Source organism: Pseudophryne corroboree (assembly GCF_028390025.1).
Source record: "Pseudophryne corroboree isolate aPseCor3 chromosome 3 unlocalized genomic scaffold, aPseCor3.hap2 SUPER_3_unloc_67, whole genome shotgun sequence".
In the NCBI taxonomy this organism is placed as follows: Eukaryota; Metazoa; Chordata; class Amphibia; order Anura; family Myobatrachidae; genus Pseudophryne; species Pseudophryne corroboree.
Window position 1 is genome coordinate 629304 of NW_026967560.1, and position 20128 is coordinate 649431.

The 20128-nt window shown below is 51.4% G+C and overlaps 1 protein-coding gene across 1 annotated transcript in view; it reads right to left on the bottom strand.

The window, feature by feature from the left end:
* Positions 1-20128, bottom strand: part of LOC134984583 (uncharacterized) — a 146448-nt gene that overhangs the window by 113834 nt on the left and 12486 nt on the right. The window contains exon 3 of the mRNA XM_063950135.1: positions 4823-4992. Within this exon, the coding sequence (XP_063806205.1) occupies positions 4823-4992 (170 nt within the window). The remainder of the gene's footprint in view (positions 1-4822; positions 4993-20128) is intronic.

Genomic DNA, 20128 nt, shown 5'->3' on the forward strand with positions numbered 1-20128 from the left:
TAAATTCATGTGTTTTAGTTTGAAAAAAAATCACCCGTGTCTGACTGATATATCACCCGCATATACACACACACACACACACACACACACACACACACACACACACATATATTCACAACCAAATTGAATATAAGTATATATATATAATACTAAATCCCACTCGAAACTGAATATCGGCTAAACATCGGTAATTTTACATAGACGAATATAGAATCCCCTGATTTACAAACATTCAAATTGAAAATCCAGCAGAAATCCCCAAAGTACCAGACTAATAGCAGACGGGCGATTGTAGCTTCTAGACAACATCCTATTCTCTGATCTTCATTATGAAGCCTATAGAAGTAGAGATGACGGACGCTATGGCCATGTGTTTGCAGTTAAGCGTATGCGTCAAAGTCTAATAGCGCTTACCTTTGCGCAGAGTGACTGATAGGCACAGTATGTGGACGCTGATGGGGGAGTGGTGGTAAAAACGCACATGGTGAGATGGAGTATGTAACAAGATTACAGAACAACACTGTAACAAATTCCATTCCTCGTGGCTTCCTTGGTGCAGGTGTCAGAATCCCTCTCTCCCGGCCTCGACCACAGTTCTGATTCACACATCTCTAGTTTTATTTATTATTTTTAGTTGTATTTCTATTATTGATTTAATATTTTTTTCCCCCTCTCCACTTCTCCCCCTATTCCCTTATGACGATTCCTTGTTTTTGTTCCTCTCCCAACTCATTAGAGGACACTCGTCCTCATTCCCAATCTTCCTTATTTCCTCCGCTCTTTCTCCTTCTTTGTGACTCCTCAGCACTTCTTCCTCGCTCAGGGGGTCATTCCGAGTTGTTCGCTTGTTGCCGATTTTCGCTATGCTGCGATTTGTTGCTAATTGCGCATGCACATGGTACGCAGAGCGCATGCCCTTAGTTATTTAACTAAAAACTTAGCAGACTTGCTGTGGATCCTGCTGCGCTTTTCAGTCGCACTGCTGATCGGTGAATGAATGACAGGAAAGGGGTGTTTCTGGGTGGTAACTGAGCGTTTTCCGGGAGTGTGCTAAAAAACGCAGGCGTGTCAGGTAAAAACGCAGGAGTGTCTGGAGAAACGGGGGAGTGGCTGGCCGAACGCAGGGCGTGTTTGTGACGTCAAACCAGGAACTAAACGGACTGAGCTGATCGCAATCTGTGAGTAGGTCTGGAGCTACTCAGAAACTGCAGGGAATTATTTAGTAGCAATTCTGCTAATCTTTCGTTCGCTATTCTGCTAAGCTAAGATACACTCCCAGAGGGCGGCGGCCTAGCGTGTGCAATGCTGCTAAAAGCAGCTAGCGAGCGAACAACTCGGAATGAGGGCCTCAGTATATGGGGATTCCGCGTTGCAGTTCCCTAATGTGAATGTCAGGTGACTACAGCCTGTTTGTTGGACGCTCGTTACTTGTATCTATACCATGTCTCATTTTGGCTTCGCTCAGACTGTTTCTACCTGAATTCTATGCTTATGATTAGTGCGGCGTATCCTCAGACATTTGTTGCTCAGGCCCATTGTACTGCGTGTCTGCTTAATGCGGGGATTTCTGGAAGCCTTTATTCATTCAATAAAAAATGTTATGATAAAAAAAAAAAAAGCAGATGTGTCGCAGTCTTTTTTGGGGCGTGCCGCTGGGTGCGCCTGCGAGCTTGTGCTCGAGCAGCGAGTCTCTGATCAGGCTGCCCTGCTGCTGGGCCATTGATTCACTCGAGCTGCCGATTATGGAAGGATGTGCGAGTGCGCTGGGAATGTGTGCGCAGTCGCTACGCCTGTGCGATGGCTCCGCTCTGCACTGTCAGGGCTTCCCGTTTCTCCCGCACATCTAGAACGTGCATAATCTGATTTCTATTCAAGTTTAGGTTTGCTTTAAATTGAGTGAAATCAAATTGACATTCTTTTTCACTTATCAAATCCCACATTTAGTAAGATTCGATTTTGAAATCAAATTCAATGTTGTTTGATATTTGCATATCAAACAACACGTGCGTTTTTACCACCACTCCCCCATCTGCGCCCACATATGGGGGGTCATTCCGTGTTGTTCGTTCGTTATTTTTTTATCGCAACGGAGCGATTAGTCGCTAATGCGCATGTGCAATTTCCGCAGTGCGACTGCGCCAAGTAAATTTGCTATGCAGTTAGGTATTTTACTCACGGCATTACGAGGTTTTTTCTTCGTTCTGGTGATCGTAATGTGATTGACAGGAAGTGGGTGTTTCTGGGCGGAAACTGGACATTTTATGGGAGTGTGTGAAAAAACGCTACCGTTTCCGGGAAAAACGCGGGAGTGGCTGGAGAAACGGAGGAGTGTCTGGGCGAACGCTGGGTGTGTTTGTGACGTCAAACAAGGAACGACAAGCACTGAACTGATCGCACTGGAAGAGTAAGTCTCGAGCTACTCAGAAACTGCACAGAGAAGTCTTTTCGCAATATTGCGAATCTTTCGTTCGCAATTTTGATAAGCTAAGATTCACTCCCAGTAGGCGGCGGCTTAGCGTGTGCAAAGCTGCTAAAAGCAGCTTGCGAGCGAACAACTCGGAATGAGGGCCTTGGTGCCTGTCAGTCACTCTGCACAAAGGTAAGCGCTATTAGAGTTTTACACATCGCCATAGCGCCCGTAATCTCTACTTCTATAGGCTTCATAATGAGGATCAGGGAATAGGATGTTGTCTAGAAGCTACAATCGCCCGTCTGCTATTATTCTGGTACTTTAGGGATTTGTGCTGGATTTTCAAGTTGAATGTTTGTAAATCAGGGAATTCTATATTCGTCTATGTAAAATTACCAATGTTTTGCCGATATTCAGTTTTGAGTGGGATTTAGTTTTATATTCACAACAAAATCGAATATAAGTAAATATACCTGTATAACTATTATAAACGTGGGTCAATCAGACACGTTTTTGAGTGGGGTTTTTTTTTATTGGATTTTACATTCAATTTTACCTTTAGTAAAACTTCAAATGTGAAATGGAATGCAAAAACCCAATAAAACTTTAGTAAATATACCACATAGTGCTGATATTGTAGAGGTGTAATATGAGTATTCCAGAGATGAAGTCTCATGTGTTCTAGAGGTGTAGCACTGATGTTCTACAGTAGTAGTGTCAGTGTCCTAGAGGTGTAGTGTCAGTGTCCTAGAGGTGCAGGGCTGATGTTCTAGAGGTGTAGTGTCACTTTTCTAGATTTGTAGGTTCAGTATTCTAGAGATGTAGGGCTGATGTTCTAGAGGTGTAGCCATAGGCGTGCGCAGCACATTTTATTAGGGGGTGCACTGTCGGAGGGGTGTGTCTAGCACCGCCTTTTGGGTGTGTTTAGCACCATCTATTGACGGTCAACGCAATATAAAATATCCACCCTTGTACCAATCCTAATAAAGCAGATACATTGTCAGATGTTGTGGTGTGCACCAAGCAAACACCCCTGCTCCTCCTCAACCTGGTCTGGCTCCCCCTCACTTTTCTCTGCAAACTGCAGCAGCTTACTTACAAGTCACTCACTCACTGACACTGACAGTCACAGACTAGTACTACTGCTGCTGCTGGAAAAACGTGTTACGTGTCAATGCTGCTGCCGACCACCTGCCAGTAATGAATTTGTCTTCCTAAGAGGAACGCTAGCTGCATGCTGAGCCTCATCAGTGGCTGGCGTTGGCATAGCATAGAAGGAGAGAGGTGGGCATGTGGCGGGTGTGACGGGTGGTCATGCGAGCAGCATGACGTAATCACATCTCGCTGTTTTTGTACATGGAGGTGGAGCCGAGAGTTTGAAAGCTGGTGACAGTGGCACCCTTGATTAACCCAGGCGTCCGGTCAGTAATGCAGTCCTGACAGGGTGCAGTACAGAGGGGACAGTAATCAGCCTGCTCGGCGATCGATGCATCAGGCATGTGAGATTGGGGTGCCAGACATTAGGGGGTGCCTGTGCGCACCAGGCACCCCCCCTGCGCACACCTAAGGGTGTAGCACTGATGTTCATGTGGTATGGTGTCAGTGTTCTAGACGTTTAGCGCTGAGGTTCTACAATTGTAGTGTCAGTGTCCTAGAGGTCTAGTGTCAGTGCTCTAGAGGTGTAGCGCTGATGCTCTAGAGGTGTAGTGTCAGTTTTCTGGAGGTACTGTATAGTGTCAGTGTTCTGAAGGTGTAGCGCTGATGCTCTAGAGGTATGGTGTCAGTTTTCTGGAGGTATACTGTCAATGTCCTGGAGGTGTAGCACTGATGTTCTACAGGTGTAGTGTTAGTGTTCTGGAGGTTTAGTGTCAGTGTTCTAGAGGTGTAGCGCTGATGCTCTAGAGGTGTAGTGTCAGTGTTCTAGCATTGTAGTGCTGATGATCTAGAGGTGTAGCGCGGATGCTCTAGAGGTGTAGTGTCAGTGTTCTGGAGGTGTAGTGCTGATGTTCTAGAGGTGTAGAGTGGATGCTCTAGAGGTGTAGTGTCAGTGTTCTAGTGTTGTAGTGCTGATGTTCTAGAGGTGTAGCGCGGATGCTCTAGAGGTGTAGTGTCAGTGTTCTGGAGGTGTAGTGCTGATGTTCTAGAGGTGTAGAGTGGATGCTCTAGAGGTGTAGTGTCAGTGTTCTAGTGTTGTAGTGCTGATGTTCTAGAGGTGTAGCGCGGATGCTCTAGAGGTGTAGCGCGGATGCTCTAGAGGTGTAGTGTCAGTGTTCTAGTGCTGATGTTCTAGAGGTGTAGCGCGGATGCTCTAGAGGTGTAGTGTCAGTGTTCTGGAGGTGTAGTGCTGATGGTCACAGGGCACAGGACACTTGCAGATGCATTATTACAGTTGCTCAGGGTATTTCGTGTCACCTTCTCGCCGCAGCTGTCACATACGCTGGCTCCATCCAGCTCCTGGAAGATGCTGCCATTGTCTGCGCTTGTATAGATCATGGCTGCGTAGCGATTGAGCAGCGTTTCATCAGGGCAAAGCGCCTGAGAGAGAAACGATTCTATGTTGCGCCCTTCTGTCTTCTGGGACTCTAATGAAGAAAAGACGCTGATTAGATCTTGCTGACAGTTCCCTTATGTTTCTTCCCTTCGCCACTAGATGGCAGCTGACGCCCACCGCTCCAGTATACGCATCATATGCATTTATTTATCTCCTATATTTAAATCTCTTTTTCCATCTTGGTGTTTAAAGAGAATCCCCTGGAGACACTTAGTAAACATTACCAGCGGTGTCTCAGTGCTGGAGAGGCCTCGCCGCGCTGCAAGCACAAATGCAATTCATTAATAGAATTAATTGTATTGGACAAAATAATTCCAGAATACATAGACACGGTGATGAGATAATAAGTATTATCGCTGTAATGGTGGCACACAAACACATACATGTGCATCTAATCAGCCGTCTGAGGATCACGAGAACAGCAGCTACACACTTTCTACATCTATTCCTCCCCATAAACCCCCAAAAATCACAAGCAGATGTCCCAGCATTCCCCGGCCCGTTACTGCTCCCTGTGCGCCCCCGCCGCCTCCTCACACAATATTACATGTCGCCTAAATAGCACTTATTAAATACCAAATATCAGTCACTCAGGGCAAGTTCCCCCCAAAGCTAACCGCTCCCAGCCTATCATACAACCTGGGGTACAGGCCTGTCCATGAGAGGGGAACATCATTACAGCAGTGTCCCAAATGCCACCAACACAGGCCAGGTTTTAAGGATTTCTATGCTTGAGTCCAGATGGTTCAATTAAATTGACTGAGGTACTGTACTAATTTAGTCACGCTTGACCTAGTATAGAGGAGATCCGGTCTCCAGGTCGATAGTAACTAGGTCAACAGGTCAAAAGGTCGACATGAGTTTTTCACATTTTTTGAACTTTTTCATACTTAACGATCCACGCGGATTATGATTGGGAATAGTGACCTGTGCTGAGCGCAGCGGTTCCCGGTCACTGTACGGAGGAAACAACACCAAAAAAACATTAAAAACTCATGTCGACCTTTTGACCTGTCGACCTAGACCATGTCAACCTAAACACTATTGACCCTATGAACCACACCCGTATAGACTGTAATGGCGGAGGTAGGAAACGTCTGCAGTACAGTATGACAGTGACAAATAGAAGGAAATGTCTGATCTCTACACCGGGTGACTAGCGGACACAGTACTTGGATAACTGGTGGGAATTATCAGGTGATCACGGTATACGGGTGACCAGGGGAATGGATCAGGTGATCACAGTATAAGGTGACTGGATTGGGTGTCTAGTGGAATGGATCGGGTGACTAGTGGAATGGATCGGGTGACTAGTGGAATGGATCATGTGACCAGTGGAATGGATCATGCGACCATGGAATGGATCAGGTTACTAGTGGAATGGATCAGGCTACTAGTGGAATGGATCATGTGACCAGTGGAATGGATCATGTGACCAGTGGAATGGATCGGGGGACTAGTGGAATGGATCGGGGGACTAGTGGAATGGATCGGGGGACTAGTGGAATGGATCAGGGAACTAGTGGAATGGACCGGGTGACTAGTTGAATGGATCGGGTGACTAGTTGAATGGATCGGGTGACTAGTGGAATGGATCGGGTGACCAGTGGAATGGATCGGGTGATTAGTGGAATGGATCGGGTGACCAGTGAAATGGATCGGGTGACCAGTGGAATGGATCGAGTGATCAGTGGAATAGATCGGGTTACTAGTGGAGGGGATCGGGTGAATAGTGGAATGGATCATGTGACCAGTGGAATGGATCGGGTTACTAGTGGAGTGGATCGGTTGACTAGTGGAGTGGATCGGTTGACTAGTGGAATGGATCGGGTTACTAGTGGAGTGGATCGGGGATCGGGTGACTAGTGGAATGGATCGAGTGACTAGTGGAATGGATCGGGTGTCTAGTGGAGTGGATCGGGTGACTAGTGGAATGGATCGGGCGACTAGTGGAATGGATCGGGCGACTAGTGGAATGGATCGGGGGACTAGTGGAATGGATCAGGGGACTAGTGGAATGGACCGGGTGTATAGTGGAATGGATCGGGTGACTAGTGGAATGGATCGGGTGACTAGTGGAATGGATCGGGTGACCAGTGGAATGGATTAGGTGATTAGTGGAATGGATCGGGTGACCAGTGGAACGGATCGGGTGACCAGTGGAATGGATCGAGTGATCAGTGGAATGGATCGGGTTACTAGTGGAGGGGATCGGGTGAATAGTGGAATGGATCAGGTGACTAGTGGAATGGATCGGGTGACTAGTGGAGTGGATCGGGCGACTAGTGGAGTGGATCGGGCGACTAGTGGAATGGATCAGAGGACTAGTGGAATGGATCAGGGAACTAGTGGATGGATCGGGTAGCTAGTGGAATGGATCGGGTGACTAGTGGAATGGATCAGGGGTCTAGTGGAATGGATCGGGTGACTAGTGGAATGGATCAGGGGACTAGTGGAATGGATCAGGGGACTAGTGGAATGGATCGGGTGACTAGTGGAATGGATCGGGTGTATAGTGGGTGAATCAGGGATCAGGTGACCAGTGGAATGGATCGGGCGACTAGTGGAATGGATCAGGGGATAGTGGATGGATCGGGTGCTAGTGGAATGGATCGGGTGTATAGTGGGTGAATCGGGGATCAGGTGACTAGTGGAATGGATCAGGGGATAGTGGATGGATCGGGTGGATAGTGGAATGGATCGGGTGTCTAGTGGAATGGATCGGGTGACCAGTGGAATGGATAAGGTGACCAGTGGAATGGATCGGGTGACCAATGGAATGGATCGGGTGACTAGTGGAATGGATCGGGTGACCAGTGGAATGGATCGGGTGACTAGTGGAATGGATTAGGTGACTAGTGGAATGCATCGGGTGACTAGTGTAGTGGATCGGGTGTATAGTGGAGTGAATCGGGGATCAGGTGACTAGTGGAATGGATCGGGCGACTAGTGGAATGGATCAGAGGACTAGTGGAATGGATCAGGGGACTAGTGGAATGGATCGGGTGACTAATGGAATGGATCTGGTGAACAGTGGAATGGATCGGGTTACTAGTGGAGTGGATCAGGGATCAGGTGACTAGTGGAATGGATCGGGTGACTAGTGGAGTGAATCGGGGATCGGGTGACTAGTGGAATGGATCGGGTGACTAGTGGAATGGATCAGGGCAGAGTGGAATGGATCGGGTGACTAGTGGAATGGATTGGGTGACTAGTGGATGGATCGGGTGACCAGTGGAATGGATCGGGTGACCAGTGGAATGGATCGGGTGATTAGTGGAATGGATTGGGTGACTAGTGGAGTGGATCGGGGATCGAGCGACTAGTGGAGTGGATCGGGGATCGGGCGATTAGTGGAATGGAACGGGCGACTAGTGGAGTGGATCGGGTGACTAGTGGAATGTATCAGGTAACTAGTGGAATGGATCGGGAGACTAGTGGAATGGATCGGGTGACTAGTGGAATGGATCGGGTGACCAGTAGAATGGATAGGGGGACAAGTGGAGTGGATCGGGTGTATAGTGGAGTGAATCGGGGATCGGGCGACTAGTGGAATGGATCAGGGGACTAGTGGAATGGATCGGGTGACTAGTGGAATGGATCGGGTGACTAGTGGAATGGATCGGGTGACTAGTGGAATGGATCGAGTGACCAGTGGAATGGATCAGGTGATTAGTGGAATGGATTGGGTGTCCAGTGGACTCGATCGGGTGGCTAGTGGAATGGATCGGGTGACTAGTGGAATGGATCGAGTGACCAGTGGAATGGATCAGGTGATTAGTGGAATGGATTGGGTGACCAGTGGACTGGATCGGGTGACCAGTGGAATGAATCGGGTGACCAGTGGAATGGATTGGGTGAACAGTGGAATGGATTGGGTGAACAGTGGAATGGATCGGTTTACTAGTGGAGTGGATAGGGTGACTAGTGGAATGGATCAGGTGACTAGTGGAATGGATTGGGTGACTAGTAGAGTAGATCGGGTGTGTAGTGGGTGAATCGGGGATCGGGTGACTAGTGGAATGGATCGGGCGACTAGTAGAATGGATCAGGGGATAGTGGATGGATCGGGTGGCTAGTGGAATGGATCGGGTGACCAGTGGAATGGATCGGGTGACCAGTGGAATGGATCGGGTGACCAGTGGAATGGATCGGGTTACTAGTGGAGTGGATTGGGTGACTAGTGGAATGGATCGGGTGACTAGTGTAGTGGATCGGGTGTATAGTGGAGTGAATTGGGGATCAGGTGACTAGTGGAATGGATCAGGCGCTAGTGGAATGGATCGGGCGACTAGTGGAATGGATCAGAGGACTAGTGGAATGGATCAGGGGACTAGTGGAATCAATCGGGCGACTAGTGGAATGGATCAAGGGAGAGTGTAATGGATCAGGGGACTAGTGGAATGGATCAGGGGACTAGTGGATGGATCGGGTGGATAGTGGAATGGATCGGGTGACCAGTGGAATAAATCGGGTGAGCAGTGGAATGAATCGGGTGCCTAGTGGAATGGATCGAGGATCAGGTGACTAGTGGAATGGATCAGGTGACTTGTGGAGTGAATCGGGGATCGGAATGGATCGGGTGGCTAGGTGGCTAGTGGATGGATCGGGTGACTAGTGGAATGGATCGGGTGATTAGTGGAATGGATTGGGTGACCAGTGGAATGGACCGGGTGATTAGTGGAATGGACCGGGTGGCTAGTGGAATGGATCGGGTGACTAGTGGAATGGATCGGGTGATTAGTGGAATGGATTGGGTGGCTAGTGGAATGGATCGGGTGACTAGTGGAATGGATCGGGTGACTAGTGGAGTGGATCGGGTGGACTAGTGGAATGGATCGGAAGAATAGTGGAATGGATCGGGTGTCTAGTGGAATGGATCGAGAGACTAGTGGAATGGATCGGGTGACTAGTGGAATGGATCAGGTGACTAGTGGAGTGGATCGGGTGTCTAGTGGAGTGAATCTGGGATGTGGTGACTAGTGGAATGGATCAGGCGACTAGTGGAATGGATCAGAGGACTAGTGGAATGGATCAGAGGACTAGTGGAATGGATCAGAGGACTAGTGGAATGGATCAGGGGACTAGTGGAATGGATCAGGGGACTAGTGGATGGATCGGGTGGCTAGTGGAATGGATCAGGTGACTAGTGGAATGGATCGGGTGACCAGTAGAATGGATAGGGTGACAAGTGGAGTGGATCGGGTGTATAGTGGAGTGAATCGGGGATCGGGCGTTTAGTGGAATGGATCAGGGGACTAGTGGAATGAATCAGGTGACTAGTGGACCCGCCAGCAGTGTACCCCTCTATAGTGACTGACCCGCCAGCAGTGTACCCCTCTATAGTGACTGACCCGCCAGCAGTGTACCCCTCTATAGTGACTGACCCGCCAGCAGTGTACCCCTCTATAGTGACTGACCCGCTCAGTGTACCCCTCTATAGTGACTGACCCGCTCAGTGTACCCCTCTATAGTGACTGACCCGCCAGCAGTGTACCCCTCTATAGTGACTGACCCGCCAGCAGTGTACCCCTCTATAGTGACTGACCCGCCAGCAGTGTACCCCTCTATAGTGACTGACCCGCCAGCAGTGTACCCCTCTATAGTGACTGACCCGCCAGCAGTGTACCCCTCTATAGTGACTGACCCGCCAGCAGTGTACCCCTCTATAGTGACTGACCCGCCAGCAGTGTACCCCTCTATAGTGACTGACCCACCAGCAGTGTACCCCTCTATTGTGACTGACCCGCCAGCAGTGTACTGAGCACAGCCGCACCATGGGCAGGAAGGGAATGTCGCTTAGGAAGATCTCTCATCTCTGTAGGTCCAACTACTATGGATTGCTGGGCTCTGTCCAGCTTGTTGGGCTTTGATGGTGGGATGCGGTGCAGTACCAGCTTTCAGGATAGCTGGGTCATGACCAGCTTGCTCAGACTAGGATGCCGGAATGTGCAGCAGGACCGGCTTCCATGATTGCTGTGACACAGCTAACCGGAGGGAGTCAGTGGGTGCAAGGTGTCACTGCACAGACGTCCACAGACAGGGTGCTAGATCAAGATAACGCAGCAGGAGTCTCAGCAGGGCTGTGGAAAACAAAGCACTGACCACAAGGAAGTGCTTTTACATGATATTTATACCACTGGGTCTCTGATGATTGGTCATTCAAGTCATCTGACCGCTTACTGACTCCTCATTGGATCCTGACTGGTCAGCTGGTTCTGCACTGTCATAGCTGTTCCCAACCAATGCAACTTCCTGTTATGCTCCATTGGTGCTCCACGGACATGTGACAAGAGGCGCCGGCTCCACGTGGGACACCGGTCACTGTGGCCACTGAACGAGTAGATGAACCATGGCCCGTGGAGGTCCATGCTGGAGCGGGAGAGGTAAAAGAGTGCCCGGTGTGGCAGCACTGTGCACGCTTGGTTTGTAACACCCACTAAGACGTAGAATCCTCTCTCCTTTTGTGTTCATTATGCAATTATGTCAATTGTGGCTTGTAATTATTTATTGTATGTATGTCATTTGTTAACATGTCTATAATTGTCCTAAGTGTTCACCTTTGTACTTTTTTAATTGCTCTATGTTCCATTCCCTTTATATATTGCTACAGAACCACATGCACTCATACTTACCACATTTCTGTACAACTAATTCATTACAAACTATCAATCTTTATAGCTGATTATTCCACTTCTCTTCTATGCCCTGCTTATATATCCCCCTTTATAGAAGAATACTAGGGCCCTCATTCCGAGTTGTTCGCTCGGTAAAAATCTTCGCATCGCAGCGATTTTCCGCTTAATGCGCAATGTCCGCACTGCGACTGCGCCAAGTAAATTTGCTATGCACTTAGTAATTTTACTCACGGCTTTTTCATCGTTCTGGCGATCGTAATGTGATTGACAGGAAATGGGTGTTACTGGGCGGAAACTGGCCGTTTTATGGGCGTGTGGGAAAAAACGCTACCGTTTCCGGAAAAAACGCAGGAGTGGCCGGAGAAACGGGGGAGTGTCTGGGCGAACGCTGGGAGTGTTTGTGACGTCAAACCAGGAACGACAAGCACTGAACTGATCGCAGATGCCGAGTAAGTCTGGAGCTACTCAGAAACTGCTAAGAAGTTTGTAATCGCAATATTGCAATTACTTCGTTCGCAATTTTAAGATGCTAAGATTCACTCCCAGTAGGCGTCGGCTTAGCATGAGCAAATCTGCTAAAATCGCCTTGCGAGCGAACAACTCGGAATGACCCCCTATATACACAGACTGGGGATTGGACTTTCCATGGCCCAGCCACCACACAGCAGTGTATAAGGACTAGGTACAATCCTGTCCATTTCAGCTTTCTCTACAGACGTCTAGAATAATGTTCATGTAAAATTCCATAGAGATATCTCCATGGTTAGGCTGAAGATGGAGGCACTGCAGAAAGTATATGGAGGCACTAGGCAGTCAGTTGTTCCTCAGGCAGGAAGAAGGAGGCACTATGCAGTCAGTTTCTCTGTAGGCAGGCTGGAGGTAGGGGCAATGAGCAGTGATTCTCCTCAGGTAGGATGGATGTGGAGGCACTTGGCAGTCTGTAAGGCAGGGTAGGGGTGGAGGCACAGGGCAGTGTCAGGCAGGCTGGGGATGGAGGCACTGGGCCGTGTCAGGCAGTCTGGGGATGGAGGCACTGGGCCGTGTCAGGCAGTCTGGGGATGGAGGCACTGGGCCGTGTCAGGCAGTCTGGGGATGGAGGCACTGGGCCGTGTCAGGCAGTCTGGGGATGGAGGCACTGGGCAGTGTCAGGCAGGCTGGGGATGGAGGCACTGGGCAGTGTCAGGCAGGCTGGGGATGGAGGCACTGGGCAGTGTTGCAGGCTGGGGATGGAGGCACTGGGCAGTGTTGCAGGCTGAGGATGGATGGAGGCACTGGGCAGTGTTGCAGGCTGGGGATGGAGGCACTGGGCAGTATTGCAGGCTGGGGATGGAGGCACTGGGCAGTGTTGCAGGCTGGGGATGGAGGCACTGGGCGGTGTTGCAGGTTGGGGATGGAGGCACTGGGCGGTGTTGCAGGCTGGGGATGGAGGCACTGGGCGGTGTTGCAGGCTGAGGATGGAGGCACTGGGCAGTGTTAGGTAGGCTGAGGATGGAGGCACTGGGCAGTGTTAGGCAGGCTGAGGATGGAGGTACTGGGCAGTTTTAGGCAGGCTGGGGATGGAGGCACTGGGCAGTGTTGCAGGCTGGGAATGGAGGCACTGGGCAGTGTTGCAGGCTGGGGATGGAGGCACTGGGCAGTGTTGCAGGCTGGGGATGGAGGCACTGGGCAGTGTTAGGCAGGCTGGGGATGGAGGCACTGGGCAGTGTTGCAGGCTGGGGATGGAGGCACTGGGCAGTGTTGCAGGCTGGGGATGGAGGCACTGGGCAGTGTTGCAGGCTGGGGATGGAGGCACTGGGCAGTGTTAGGCAGGCTGGGGATGGAGGCACTGGGCAGTGTTGCAGGCTGGGGATGGAGGCACTGGGCAGTGTTGCAGGCTGGGGATGGAGGCACTGGGCAGTGTTAGGCAGGCTGGGGATGGAGGCACTGGGCAGTGTTGCAGGCTGGGGATGGAGGCACTGGGCAGTGTTGCAGGCTGGGGATGGAGGCACTGGGCAGTGTTAGGCAGGCTGGGGATGGAGGCACTGGGCAGTGTTGCAGGCTGGGGATGGAGGCACTGGGCAGTGTTGCAGGCTGGGGATGGAGGCACTGGGCAGTGTTGCAGGCTGGGGATGGAGGCACTGGGCAGTGTTGCAGGCTGGGGATGGAGGCACTGGGCAGTGTTAGGCAGGCTGGGGATGGAGGCACTGGGCAGTGTTGCAGGCTGGGGATGGAGGCACTGGGCAGTGTTGCAGGCTGGGGATGGAGGCACTGGGCAGTGTTGCAGGCTGGGGATGGAGGCACTGGGCAGTGTTGCAGGCTGGGGATGGAGGCACTGGGCAGTGTTGCAGGCTGGGGATGGAGGCACTGGGCAGTGTTGCAGGCTGGGGATGGAGGCACTGGGCAGTGTTAGGCAGGCTGAGGATGGAGGCACTGGGCAGTGTTGCAGGCTGGGGATGGAGGCACTGGGCAGTGTTGCAGGCTGGGGATGGATGGATTGCTCATCGCAACATGACACATTTACAGGTATTGCAGGATAAGCTGATGAGAGACATCTAGGGAGCAGAAAAATGGCATCTACTCAACACAGGAGACAGCAGTATAATCAGTACTGTGTCTGGAGTAGAGTCAGAAGAACTGTCCACCATATGTCTGCAGGACACAGTGCCTCACGTCTGCAGGACACAGTGCCTCACGCCCGCAGGACACAGTGCCTCACGCCCGCAGGACACAGTGCCTCACGCCCGCAGGACACAGTGCCTCACGCCCGCAAGACACAGTGCTTCACGCCCGCAAGACACAGTGCTTCACGCCTGCAGGACACAGTGCCTCACGCCTGCATTATACTAATCTCAGGACCCCAGAAGCCAGCAATCTCCCCCCACCCATAGCCACCTCTATCTCATCATCACACAGCGACCCCTGACCCAGCGACCTATGACCTGTGATTTATGTCTCATCTGTAGCAATGGATTAAGAAACTAAAGTAAAACTAAAGCTGCCAAATCTGTCCTTTACGCCGGCCGAAGGGCGAGACGCCCACTGTATCCTCTATGTGGTTACACACAGAGCAGAAATCATTGTCAGAATAATGTGTACGCAGAGACATGAAAGACAAACATCCCTAATCCAATATATCCATCTCCAAATGTCACGTCCACCTCCCGGCGCACAAAGCCTGGACAGGCAGCATATTCCGCTAGTCCCTGGGGCGAGGAGACGCTCCGTCTCTATTCCAGCACGCACTGGAGTGCCTGCACCTTATTACCGCCATTATTACAGCCCTGAAATGACTCTTTTATTGACTGTTTTCAAGGAGGAGGCCGGAGTTCCGCTGGGGTCTCGGGGGAAACCCCCAGCCCCGAATACCTCTACCCACGCTTGTGTAAGGCGAAGACCTGCGCTTGTGATCAGACAGAGCCCATCAGACGGCGTTATCCGCAGGGACCGCGGCACAATCCATCGTCTCAGGAAAACAAACAACTGAAGCGACAACGTCAGGGGGTCCTGTCCCCGGCCACACTACGGGGGGCTGACCCCCCGTCTCATAATACAAACTATGGGATGAGATTATTAATGGAAAGTCCAAGTCTATCTCTGTAGAATATTACCAGGACAGGACTGTGTACAGGCGCTGGCAGCTCGGAGGGGAAGATATAGACGTACAGTATATAATAATATACACACATTATATATGATTTGCTGCACTGCCATATCTGCTGTATACGTGTCCAGAACCGCATACGTACACATAACATACAGACAACACGGCTTCTGTCCATGTGTGTTCAACGTGCAATGTTATAGCCCCAACATACAATATCTGACCTTAATTATCATACACTCCGCCCCAATGCGGCTGAGAGCGCAGGACGCGGGATTACCAGCGCCGATCCCCAACATGCGTCTCTGTCACGTGACCCTGGACATCCCACTCTGCTCTCACTGGCTGATGAATGTACACACAAGGGCTGCATGATAGGAGGATGAGGAGGGAATATCGGATTCATGCATCTCTGTCACGTGACCCTGGACACCCTACTCTGCTCTCACTGGCTGACGAGTGTACATACAAGGGCTGCATGATAGGAGGATGAGGAGGGAATATCGGATTCATGCGTCTCTGTCACATGACCCTGGACACCCTACTCTGCTCTCACTGGCTGACGGGTGTACACACAAGGGCTGCATGATAGGAGGATGAGGAGGGAATATCAGACTCGTGCGTCTCTGTCACGTGACCCTGGACATCCCACTCTGCTCTCACTGGCTGATGAGTGTACACACAAGGGCTGCATGATAGGAGGATGAGGAGGGAATATCGGACTCGTGCGTATCTGTCATGTGACCCTGGAAACCCTACTCTGCTCTCACTGGCTGACGGGTGTACACACAAGGGCTGCATGATAGAAGGATGAGAGAATATCGGACTCATGCATCTCTGTCACATGACCCTGGACACCCTACTCTGCTCTCACTGGCTGACGAGTGTACACACAAGGGCTGCATGATAGGAGGATGAGGAGGGAATATCGGATTCATGCGTCTCTGTCACATGACCCTGGACACCCTACTCTGCTCTCACTGGCTGACGGGTGTACACACAAGGGCTGCATGATAGAAGGATGAGAGAATATCGGACTCATGCATCTCTGTCACGTGACCCTGGACACCCTACTCTGCTCTCACTGGCTGACGAGTGTACACACAAGGGCTGCATGATAGGAGGATGAGGAGGGAATATCGGATTCATGCGTCTCTGTCACATGACCCTGGACACCCTACTCTGCTCTCACTGGCTGACGGGTGTACACACAAGGGCTGCATGATAGGAGGATGAGGAGGGAATATCGGACTCGTGCGTATCTGTCATGTGACCCTGGAAACCCTACTCTGCTCTCACTGGCTGACGGGTGTACACACAAGGGCTGCATGATAGAAGGATGAGAGAATATCGGACTCATGCATCTCTGTCACATGACCCTGGACACCCTACTCTGCTCTCACTGGCTGACGAGTGTACACACAAGGGCTGCATGATAGGAGGATGAGGAGGGAATATCGGATTCATGCGTCTCTGTCACATGACCCTGGACACCCTACTCTGCTCTCACTGGCTGATGGGTGTACACACAAGGGCTGCATGATAGGAGGATGAGGAGGGAATATCGGATTCATGCGTCTCTGTCACATGACCCTGGACACCCTACTCTGCTCTCACTGGCTGACGAGTGTACACACAAGGGCTGCATGATAGGAGGATGAGGAGGGAATATCGGATTCATGCGTCTCTGTCACATGACCCTGGACACCCTACTCTGCTCTCACTGGCTGACGGGTGTACACACAAGGGCTGCATAATGGGAGGATGAGGAGGGAATATCGGACTCGTGCGTCTCTGTCACATGACCCTGGACACCCTACTCTGCTCTCACTGGCTGACGGGTGTACACACAAGGGCTGCATGATAGGAGGATGAGGAGGGAATATCGGATTCATGCGTCTCTGTCACATGACCCTGGACACCCTACTCTGCTCTCACTGGCTGACGAGTGTACACACAAGGGCTGCATGATAGGAGGATGAGGAGGGAATATCGGATTCATGCGTCTCTGTCACATGACCCTGGACACCCTACTCTGCTCTCACTGGCTGACGGGTGTACACACAAGGGCTGCATGATAGGAGGATGAGGAGGGAATATCGGATTCATGCGTCTCTGTCACATGACCCTGGACACCCTACTCTGCTCTCACTGGCTGACGAGTGTACACACAAGGGCTGCATGATAGGAGGATGAGGAGGGAATATCGGATTCATGCGTCTCTGTCACATGACCCTGGACACCCTACTCTGCTCTCACTGGCTGACGGGTGTACACACAAGGGCTGCATAATGGGAGGATGAGGAGGGAATATCGGACTCGTGCGTCTCTGTCACATGACCCTGGACACCCTACTCTGCTCTCACTGGCTGACGGGTGTACACACAAGGGCTGCATGATAGGAGGATGAGGAGGGAATATCGGATTCATGCGTCTCTGTCACATGACCCTGGACACCCTACTCTGCTCTCACTGGCTGACGAGTGTACACACAAGGGCTGCATGATGGGAGGATGAGGAGAGAGTATCGGACTCGGGAGTCTCTGTCACGTGAGCCTGGACATCCTACTCTGCTCTCACTGGCTGACGGGTGTACACACAAGGGCTGCATGATGGGAGGATGAGGAGGGAATATCGGACTCATGCATCTCTGTCATGTGACCCTGGACACCCTACTCTGCTCTCACTGGCTGATGAGTGTACACACAAGGGGTGCATAATGGGAGGATGAGGAGGGAATATCGGACTCGGGAGTCTCTGTCACATGACCCTGGACATCCTACTCTGCTCTCACTGGCTGATGAGTGTACACACAAGGGCTGCATGATAGGAGGATGAGGAGGGAATATCGGACTCGTGCATATCTGTCACGTGACCCTGGACACCCTACTCTGCTCTCACTGGCTGATGAGTGTACACACAAGGGCTGCATGATAGGAGGATGAGGAGGGAATATCGGACTCATGCATCTCTGTCATGTGACCCTGGACATCCTACTCTGCTCTCACTGGCTGACGGGTGTACACACAAGGGCTGCATGATAGGAGGATGAGGAGGGAATATCAGACTCGTGCGTATCTGTCACGTGACCCTGGACACCCTACTCTGCTCTCACTGGCTGATGAGTGTACACACAAGGGCTGCATGATGGGAGGATGAGGAGGGAATATCGGACTCGTGCGTATCTGTCATGTGAGCCTGGACACCCTACTCTGCTCTCACTGGCTGATGAGTGTACACACAAGGGCTGCATGATGGGAGGATGAGGAGGGAATATCGGACTCGTGCGTATCTGTCATGTGAGCCTGGACACCCTACTCTGCTCTCACTGGCTGATGAGTGTACACACAAGGGCTGCATGATAGGAGGATGAGGAGGGAATATCGGACTCGTGCGTATCTGTCATGTGACCCTGGACACCCTACTCTGCTCTCACTGGCTGATGAGTGTACACACAAGGGCTGCATGATGGGAGGATGAGGAGGGAATATCGGACTCGTGCGTATGTGTCATGTGAGCCTGGACACCCTACTCTGCTCTCACTGGCTGATGAGTGTACACACAAGGGCTGCATGATGGAAGGATGAGGAGGGAGTATCGGACTCGTGCGTATCTGTCATGTGAGCCTGGACACCCTACTCTGCTCTCACTGGCTGACGAGTGTACACACAAGGGCTGCATGATAGGAGGATGAGGAGGGAATATCGGACTCGTGCGTCTCTGTCACGTGAGCCTGGACACCCTACTCTGCTCTCACTGGCTGACGAGTGTACAGACAAGGGCGGCACGATGGGAGGATGAGGAGGGAGTATCGGACCCATGCGTCTCTGTCACGTTAACCACGGACACCCTACTCTGCTCTCACTGGCTGACGAGTGTACACACAAGGGCTGCATGATAGGAGGATGAGGAGGGAATATCGGACTTGTGCGTCTCTGTCACATGACCCTGGACATCCTACTCTGCTCTCACTGGCTGACGAGTGTACACACAAGGGCGGCACGATGGGAGGATGAGGAGGGAATATCAGACTCGGGAGTCTCTGTCACGTGACCCTGGACACCCTACTCTGCTCTCACTGGCTGACGAGTGTACACACAAGGGCTGCATGATAGGAGGATGAGGAGGGAATATCGGACTCGTGCGTCTCTGTCACGTGAGCCTGGACACCCTACTCTGCTCTCACTGGCTGACGAGTGTACAGACAAGGGCGGCACGATGGGAGGATGAGGAGGGAATATCAGACTCGGGAGTCTCTGTCACGTGACCCTGGACACCCTACTCTGCTCTCACTGGCTGACGAGCGTACACACAAGGGCTGCACGATAGGAGGATAAGGAAGGAATATCGGATTCATGCGTCTCTGTCACATGACCCTGGACACCCTACTCTGATCTCACTGGCTGACGGGTGTACACACAAGCGCTGCATGATGGGAGGATGAGGAGGGAATATTGGACTCATGCATCTCTGTCATGTGAGCCTGGACACCCTACTCTGCTCTCACTGGCTGACGAGTGTACACACAAGTTCGGCACGATGGGAGGATGAGGAGGGAGTATCGGACCCGTGCGTCTCTGTCACGTTAACCACGGACACCCTACTCTGCTCTCACTGGCTGATGAGTGTACACACAAGGGCTGCATGATAGGAGGATGAGGAGGGAATATCGGACTTGTGCGTCTCTGTCACGTGAGCCTGGACATCCTACTCTGCTCTCACTGGCTGACGAGTGTACACACAAGGGCTGCATGATGGGAGGATGAGGAGGGAATATCGGACTTGTGCGTCTCTGTCACGTGAGCCTGGACATCCTACTCTGCTCTCACTGGCTGACGAGTGTACACACAAGGGCTGCATGATGGGAGGATGAGGAGGGAATATCGGACTTGTGCGTATCTGTCACATGACCCTGGACACCCTACTCTGCTCTCACTAGCTGACGAGTC